General features: G+C 35.3%; 1 protein-coding gene across 4 annotated transcripts in view; it reads left to right on the top strand.

The window, feature by feature from the left end:
• Positions 1-489: 489 nt before the first annotated feature.
• Positions 490-9,848, top strand: part of LOC138944837 (lachesin) — a 45,056-nt gene continuing 35,697 nt past the window's right edge. The window contains exons 1-2 of one of the 4 annotated variants that reach the window (XM_070315893.1): positions 490-686; positions 7,230-7,363. In XM_070315893.1, coding sequence (XP_070171994.1) covers positions 7,231-7,363 — 133 coding nt within the window. In that variant the 5' untranslated portion in view covers positions 490-686; position 7,230. Of the gene's footprint in view, positions 1,153-5,521; positions 6,124-7,209; positions 7,364-9,848 lie in introns of those variants that run through there. The other 3 variants (XM_070315892.1, XM_070315895.1, XM_070315894.1) reach the window with 3 other exon arrangements.

The following is a 9,848-nucleotide window of genomic DNA, read 5'->3' as shown; positions in this document are numbered from 1 at the left end:
GTTCGTTCTCCTCCATCACTACCTCTCCTCACCTCCTCCACAACCATGTCCTCTCGCGTCCTTCCTCTTTCTTCCCCCCGCCCCCCTTTTTCGCTCGTTCTTCATATTTTTCTTCGCTTTATTTTACCCCGGAAGGAGGGTCGGGCAGCCCGTAGCTGTCGGTGTTCTCGCGCCTCCCACTTTTCCGGCGCGACGGTCCGCATGTATCAAAGATACATAATAAATTGAATATTATATCCAACGACGCGAACGATAGGATGAGAAAGAGAATAAGATGAAGGAGGAGAGAGCAAGAGAGAGGGAGTGAGAGAGAGAGAGAGAGAGAGAGAGAGAGAGAAGGATAGAAAGAAAGAAGAAAAGCGACACCGTATAGTCCTGTGGGCCTGCGCCATGCGGGTTGAACGCTTCCCATCACGGCGAACGTCCCGACGCCGCTCTCTCGACTCGCTCGACGACGACGCGGTCAACTCGACGCAGTCAGTACACGCGTCTCGACGCCCGGGGATGCGTCCGTCGACGGATGTATAGTTTCGCGTCGCGCGAATCATCGTCAATCGCGCGGGTGTTATTTCGTCGGGAGAATTCGCGAGAGAGAAGGAGAGAGAAAAGTGAGAGAAAAGGATATACGCGCGTATGGCGCGTCGTGTCATATTCCTGCTACTATAATGCTACACTTTTTTCGCGAGGTAATATTCATCGACGAAATTATTAAAGATTCTACTTTTATAAAATATCGATAATAAAATAATTGATTTTAAAATTAAGCCTTTCGTGTTATAAACGCGGCGATGTAATAATGCTCGAGGATGTGAATTCTCTCGGTCTGATCGAGAAGTCTGATTTTAACATCTAAATAACAACTTTCATTATGTCGATGGGCGCGAGTGATTCTTTTGGAATTTTTTTTTACGATACATTTATGTGTGCCTGGTGTAAAACTGGAATAAAAGACAAGAGAGTTATGTCCACGTTAACTCATCGATTACAGTTGCAGTTGCATTCTTTTTACATGACAAGTTGCCCCGATACAGAACACGGCACAGCCGGGAATAAAAATCGGTCGACGTGAACACGCGTAAAACCGATGTTACTGCAACGTTAACGCGTAAACGATATTATTAAAAGGACATTTTGGAGTATTTTACGCAAGATGTGAGTTATTGCGTAATATTTCACATTTATGCGTGGGTGCTATACCTTAGATACTTTTTTTTTTCTCCCATTATGACTCGCATACCGAGCGTGTTTCTCGCGCGACAAACAGAGAAGAAAAGTAGAAAGTGTGCGAGAAATAGAGAGATGCGTTTATATATAACGCTTTGTACAAAACAAAATCTATAAATATATTTAATAGTGCTGCTAATGACTTTAATGGCGTATTTATATTCTTTAGAAGAGATAAATTTTAAATTATTATTAATTATTGTTAAATATATTTAAAATTATATAAATTTATAAATATATAAATTTATTGCTGACAAATAGTTTTAAATTATATTATTAATATCTTATATGAAATGATCGTTTTACATTTTTATAAACAAGATTTTTTCTCTACAAACTTATTATTATCATAATTTTTAGAAAATTAATTTTTATAAATATTACATAATTAAATGTATCTAATTAATTATTCTATTTAAAATTAAATTAAATTTTCTGCAAAGTTTTTGAATTGAAATATGATATTATAAGTACTAAAAGACAAACTAACTAAACACTCTAATCGACAAATAAAGTTCTTTTACTAATTTTGTACGTATATGCACGTAGAAATACGATTCGTAAAAATTTCTCTTATGATTATGTGACTTTCATAAAAAAATAAATAACGTTTTATGATTTTTATTGAGAAAAGTAAAAGTTTCCAACGATTATATCGCGTAATGTACGAAATGTATGCATTATCGAATATAATTCAAGCATGAAAAATAAGTTCACATCTCGTTAATGTGAAAAAAGTACATATTTAGAGAAAATAAAATTAATCGCAAAAAATATCAAGATTACTTCATCAAGTAGATATAAAAAATGAAGATAATTACATTAATATTTTCGATTACGCAGATCACAAAATATTAAATAAATATAAATATTTCTTATAAAGAAATATAATAATAATGAAGAAACTATCCAGAAAATTTCAATTGTTAAACAATTCCTTATAAACATTAAATATATTTCTATTAATACATATACTTTTTTTACATATGTTTCGAAATTCAATTTAATGTTTCATTGTGATGACTTTAAATGTCGCGCAATACGATACGATTGTACGAATTCACCGTTGCAAAACGTATAGAGCAATTCTATTCAAATGAAATGATATTTATGCGCGATTTGCCTCATACCCGAATTAATCCATTTCCGTACAATGCCGGTCACTCATAAAGCAGACATATGTCTGTCTGTGATATTATATGCTGGAATTATTCGTCGCATTATGAAAAAGAGCCCGAGAGGGAGAGAGAGAGAGATTCGGTGCGGTGCAATAGCTGGAATAAATCATTCAGGAATGATATAACGTCGTCGCGGTATGAGGGATCGTAGATCGCCAAGATCTCCGGCGCGGCGAACGAAATCAAATCCGCCGCATTTGACGCGGGGTATATTATCATAAGAAAAAAGATTATTGAGAACGGACGCTGACATAAAGTCTCTCGCGGTAAATTGATCAGCCGTCCGGAAGTTTTTTCGCAACGTCGTTTCGGACGCGATTAACTCGGCTCGGAGCGATGCGATTTTCGAGCGACTCGATCGATTTATCGAGCGGATCGAAAAGAACGACTATTAGAGGGAACGACAGTTTAAGCCCGGCGACTAAATCGGTAAATTTTTTCGTCGTATATCACTTTTTATGTTTTCTATTCGTATTCGTGCGATAGGAACCAATGTCACACACTTCGGGTCAGCGTCTCCCCCCGTGTTTCACATCGTCATTTCATCATATTTTATAGCAATCGTTACGTATCATCTGCCAAACCTTGTATTGATCGTGACGAAACGATAAATCGTTCACGTGCAAATACTACAGAAATTTTAAGTTAAAAATTGATCGAGACCAAAAAAAAAAAAATTATTACGAATAAGAAACTTACTGAAATATTGAATGTGTTTCTTTTTATTGAATATGGGTTTTAGAGTTATAGATGCTACAAATGCCATTTTTTAGTCAAAGTTCTTTTTTTTTTTTAATATGACACGAGAAAATTCAAAAATATTTATAAGCGAAATAATTGATTTTTCCGTTCTAAATTATAAAATTGAAAATGGAAAAGTATGTCAATTATCTATATCCGCACCGAATCGCTGTATCGATAGTATTGTTTTATTTTTTCTTCTCTTGTGAATTTAATTGGAAAAACACATATAGGGTAAATATGATTTAATGTTTACACGCGAATTTTAGAAACGGACATATACATATAAATATATGTCCAGTTTCTATCTAAATTATAAAAGAATCTATCATTCTGTTTTATATCGTGAACCACATTTTTTCTTATAAATATTTTTTGTCTATTTATAAAAATACTAATAATACCTATTATGTTTGTATGTGTGAGTATTCGCGCACGCAACTATAATAATCTCGACTCTCTCTTTCTCTCCCTCTCTACTATTATTACTATTACTACTACTATTACCACTACTACTGTCGCTGCTGCTGCTATTGCTACTACTACTACTACTACTACTACTACTACTACTACATCTTAAATTTTAAAAATTTTTCACCGTGTTGAGTAAAAGACTTAGAAGAAACGTATATAGCGGAGTTTCTCGCTCGTGCTAATCCTTTTTTCGAAAAATTCTGAAATTCCACCACGAACCGAGAGAACAGGAAACTTTTGCAGTCATTATTCTACAGCGAGAAGTAAATTCGCAAGAGGAAAATTTGGTCGCATATAAATCTCCGCGATTCGTGTTTCTCGTTTAGCGTTTCCCGGATTTTAGCATTTTCCCGAACATGGTTTCTATCGCATCGCCGTATAGGAAGATTGGTATTTCGGATCGGTACTAACATTTGCCTGGCTCTTCTTCGACGATCAAACAGGCCGCAATTGCAAACACGCTTAAGAGTATAGAAAATGATATTTTACTTGTATAACAACGTATCGTTTTTTTATAGATGTTGATATTGCCAATCTTCTCACGGTAGACGATTTCCGATAATGATGAAAATCAGATTTAATAGACGCAAAGCTTTTACTTCGCGCTTTCCGGAAAATTATCTCCGTTGTAGGCGATTGCGATGGTGCCGGATATTGCGACGTCAAAAATAAGTAATAGAAAGAGAGCAAAAGGGAGAAAAAGAGAAGGCAGAATTAAATGGAAAAAATGCACGCCAATAATATAGCAAGTAAATTGATGAATCGTGATAATAAAAATTCAATAAAGGCGTGTGGAAGAATAAAATGCATTCAATCAAAGGGATAGACAGAAAAAATATTTTTGGAAAGAAAGAGAGATATCGAGAGCCGCGGAAATTACAACAGCGGAAATGGAGCGAGAATTAAACTCCGTGGCGCGGATTAAAATATTTTCACGCGGCGATAATTGAGGAATAAAAGATTTTCGCCGCGCTCGAATAAATCAAGCCCTCTTCGGCGTGCACGACCTCGAATTTCTCTCTTCTCTCGTCTCTTATCGAATCGAGATGCTGCCGAGAGATATATGGTATATGCTGTCCTTAGATGGAACGTGAAAGTATTCCATCCGTATCGTGGAAGATTCATCAAATAAAAAAAAAGAAAATAATAAAAAGATATCTGGATAACGCTAGGATAAGATGCTTGAATTTATCGCGCAAGATCGATCGCGATAGAAATACGTCGTGATTTTACTTTACCAAGTATGCCGCTGAGGATTAAAGTCGAAGAGGCAAGGAAGCAGAAGAGATCGAGATCAGAAATAAAATATGGAAATAAAATCTTCTGATTCGAAATATTTTTTACGCGCAAATAACCGAACGCATCCGGAAAGATTTTCGCTCGGTCGGGAAATTAAATTCAAGCTCAACAGCTTGGTCCTAGATTTTTCCTTTGGCTTCCATCAGATAAAATTGCAAGAGGAAAAGCTGCTTCTCTAAAGAGTCGAAAGGTAAAAGAATCTTGAGGGTAGCACCAGCCGGGAAGCGAGCCCGAATTTAAGAGCTGGAGGAAACGGACGGTGGGAATGACAGCGATGAAAATATCCCGACAGCGATATTCGAAAATGAGAATATTTCTCCGTCCGATACAAAAACGGCAAAAGTAGTCAACGGGATATAATATCAGGAATATTTCTTGATCAGCGGGGGGGGAGAGGGGGGAGGAGGGATCAGAGATAGGGGAATCTCTCAAAATCACGATGCTTTCGCTGGGAGATCTTTCACTTCATGCTGGTCCGCGACGACCATCGATCACGCGTAAGCGAGATGGGACAAAGAGTCCATAATCTGACATCGGCGTGCGGAAAGAGGGACGATGGAGACTGACGGAGAATAAAAAAAAAAAAAAAAAAAAAAAAGAGAGAGAGAGAAAAGAGTCCCGAGGAAGAGAAAAGATATAACGAAGGAGTTACGTAGAGAGATAGAGAACAAGGAGAAGAGTTTTCATTTAGTCCTGTCGTAAATAAGAAGAAATAGTTACTCGCGGCATATAAGTGCGGCGAGGAGAAGCGATAAATTCCAGTCCGTGCACGGACTGAAATCTTCGTCGCTAAACGGCGGAGATAGTTATTTACGAGATGGCGTAAAGTATAATTGTCCCGCGCGTGTTTCCCCCAAGGACAACGACGAGCGACGACCGCGCTTTTTCCAAGATCGAGGATATACGATCCAAGTCCGACGAAACACTTTGGCGGCCGATTCTTCTCGGGCACGTACATTACATGGAATTGCCGTGAACTTAGTAACGTTTATACGTCGCTTGACAAATGTATCGATCGAAAGGAGACAAGGAGAAGCGCGCAAAACGACGAAAAAAATGAACTAAAAGAGACACAAGAGAGTACGAAGCGTGAGGAAAGTTCTCGCACACGTTAACCAGTTCGTCCGCCTTCGGCGGTTCGAGGATGGTTGGGGGTGGCCTCACCTCCTGGAAGCTTCGTTTTCTCGCGATAGGCACGGCCGATTAAGTGAGTCGTCTACCCCTTTTTATTTTTAGTTCAATTTATAGTTTTCGGCTCTTTTACGTCTTGTTTTTTTTATTTTAAGTCTCTCTATTCTTTCAACCTCTTACAATTGTTTTTATTATTTTAATAATTCCTTTCTCTGTTGCATAATAAACAATGGTACAGTTGATCATTAATATTGTATATATTTTTTTAATAGCATTTTAACGAATTTTAGAAATTTCAGAATATAATAAAATTCTTTAAATATTTATCTCTACATTTTATTTCAAATGTCATGACAATAGTAGAATAAGAAATATATGTTAAATTTCAATGATATGTGCAAATATAAAAAAAAAAAACATACTATATAAGATGCGATGTATTGATTTGAAAGATATTTTCGAAATTATCAACTCTAATGTCTCATCATCAATAATACGTTATATTGCTTTATTAAAATTAGCTTTCAAATCAATTTTAGCAACGAATAAAATATATTTTATATAGTTTTGCATAAATATTTTCACATAAAATGTGAAAATACAAAAACCTTTTTAAACAAATTTGCGATTTTCAAAAGATATTTACATAATCCGCTGCGCGTAAAACCAACTTTAGTTCGGATAATAAAAGGTTCGATGTTTCCAAAACATCATATGTAATATAAAGCTTCGCGTTTGAATACAATACATCTTTAAATAACCATTGTTTGCTTTAATACATAAATTCAAATATTGGAATAATTCGCAAACATTTCGCGAACATGCATTATCGTTTGGCTTCAATTTGTGTTGCTCTTTTATGATTAATTAATTATTTGTTAATTAATTAATATAATAATCAATCAATCAATTAATTAATTAATTAATTACTGTACCTTTGAATTTTAATAATTATGCCACATGTATCAAACATGTTAAATATGATGTAAGCCTATCATATATGTACATTGTATTTTATAATAATTGTCACTAGACCTAAACATAATAAACGTCATTTGTACGAGAAATTTCCTCGTAGAAAAATCCAAGATACGTAGAAAGAAAGATAGAGAAACGGGAAAACAAGACAGAGGAAGAGCACAAGTTCGTTATTATCGTTCAGCTCTTTTTTCATTCTTTCAGAATGAGGGTGGCACGGCTATTACTGTGCTGCGTACTTCTCGAAGATTACAGCACCAATCTCGGCGGAACGGCAATTACCAGTGACGCCATGCGCCAGGACGGTCCCTCGTCCGCGACGAATCCGACGCTATCAGGTACATAGCTATACACACTCATCTGCATATTGTCGGTTCCTTTCTTCGCTCCTCTGTGTCGCGGGAACTCTCCTCGGCGTTAATGGCACGCGCCGAGGAATGTGCGCGAGCAAATATTCCGTCTTACCGCCGGAAATAGAAAAGTAAAGGACACTCGTCGCTCTAAGTGTCTTTCATGTTCTCTCTCAGTTCTGTACGATAAACATTGATAATTAGAATAAAGGAATTCACCCTCGGATATCTTTCGAGTTTTATGTACAGCAGGGTTCGCAAAATTATTCGTTATATCCAAGTTATATCATGCATAAATTATGATTTGTATTCAACGTGAATAGAAATTATCTTTCGTCGCTTTGCATAAATTAGAAATTGAGATTAGTTTAAATGTAAAAGGTGAAAGAAATAAAGTGTTATTACATAATTCTACACAATACACAATATTATTTAATAAAAAAAGATTCACTTAATTAATATTTAATATATTTTAATAATACAAACAATGTTGAGTAACAAATACTTCTGTCACATTATTCGATTGATAAAATTTTTCATGAGATATTATATTAATTTCAATTGAGTTTTCTTAAATGTTAGATATTTCTTTCAATCTCTATTAAAACTTGATCTATATAGAAAAGAAAAAGATAATTCAATATAATTGAATATATCAAGCTAAAATATATATAAAGAATCTGTTTTTAATATATTCAACCTAAACGAAAATCTTAATTTCGTTTTTTCTGAATCATCAGCTGAATCCCAGTGACTATATTTGTACCTTCTTTAAAAGGTACGTAGTTTCTCAATTAATTGAAAAAATCGCAATGTTTTATTCGTGTATCGTGTATAATGATCAAACGTATTTGACCGGCAATAATCGAAGGGTTTCTTCGCGTTGCGTACCAAGTCGTAAATAAACGCTGGAATCTCACGTGTTTCCGACACGAGCGGATATCTACTCCGCGACGTCTGAAGGGCTTTCCCGCGTATAAAGCTTTGTGAAAAATCTGAATAATGCATTGTGAAATATTATCTATACGTGGCAGATTTATACGGTGTTGTGCCTCAGCGATACGTTGTCTGCCTTTATCATAAAGCCCGATAATGTTTGAAGAGAAGAGAAGAGGAATATCCTCACCGAATTTCGATTTCATATACAAGAACACAATTTTAACAGCTTTAAATAAATAAAAAATCGTCAAAAATAATTCAACTTCTATTGCGATATGAATAATCACAAGAATTTAATATTGCATTTTTTCAGAAAGAAAAAGGGATGAAAAGATTAATAGAATCTTCTTATACATTGAACTATAAATAGTATAGAAATAGTATACAAATAGTATACAAATAGTATACAAATAATATATAAATAGTATACAATGCAAAACATATGTGCTTCTCATATTTGCAAACGGATAATGTAAGTGGCTTTTTACAAATTCCCCAAAAGCCCAATTGTCATTTCACTTTTGGCTCTACATCAATTCTCCGAATGGCCTCTGAAAATGGTATCAACGTAAGCTCGAAAATACTCGAATTTAGTTTAATGGGTAAATACATCATGAGCTTATAAAGCTCACGAGGCACTTCAAAGAGTTTATAATGAACACGTCGACGTTGAATATAGTAGGAAATTTACCGAGCAAACTCGATGCATGCGGATTTCATTGTCGTTTATTTTTGCGGATTGTTCATAAAGTCACGGCTTACACGTCGTCAGAGATCACCTTCATTTTTTTCTCTCTTTCGCAGTTTCTGCAGCCGGGAACGCATTATCTCCGGCGATATTTTATAAAGCTAATCGCCAGTGTATTCACAGATACGCGGCTCGGAAATCTATGCGTGTCGAATCAAGTGTATACGATTCATTTTTTAAATCGTCGACTTGTAAAAAAATAATGCAAGCAACAATATTTCATGTCATATGAAAATATAAATTATAATACCTGCGCGAATAATAAAAGAAAGAGAAAAGAAAGAGAAAGAGAGAGAGAGAGAGAGAAATAACAAAACAAAATTAAAATTATTATTTATAATATTGTATCTATTGCATTTATAATATTTTTCTGTATATTATTTTGATAAATTGTTTATACGTGTCAGTTATTAATTAAATGTTTATGTGTTAAAGGTTTTTTTTTTTTTTTTAATTTACTCTATAAGGGAAAATAAAATTAAGTAAAACTTATTTTTCATTTGCCATATTCTTCCAAAGAGAAACTTCTTCGAAAGAAGACTTTTTGTCGCGCAAATCTTATCCGTTCGGTAGCGTCAAAATGCAAAAATTGTCCGAAACGTAAAAGACGAGAAAACTATACGAAACTTTATCCGAGTGGTCGCGGGACGAGAGAACTAAACGCGGTAGCGAGAGAAGAATGGAGCCGCGGAGAGAACGTTGTCGTTGGCGGGAGATCGTCGTCGCGTCCGAAGTTGAAGTGGTTCTAACCGGCCCGGCATTGCGACCCGGTCCATGCCGGTTAGT

Source organism: Polyergus mexicanus, unplaced genomic scaffold (assembly GCF_030449975.1).
Source record: "Polyergus mexicanus isolate NDT 795.1 unplaced genomic scaffold, iyPolMexi1.0 SCAF_2, whole genome shotgun sequence".
In the NCBI taxonomy this organism is placed as follows: Eukaryota; Metazoa; Arthropoda; class Insecta; order Hymenoptera; family Formicidae; genus Polyergus; species Polyergus mexicanus.
The sequence above is the reverse complement of the archived record's forward strand: the minus strand, read 5'-3'. Positions and strand labels throughout refer to the sequence as shown.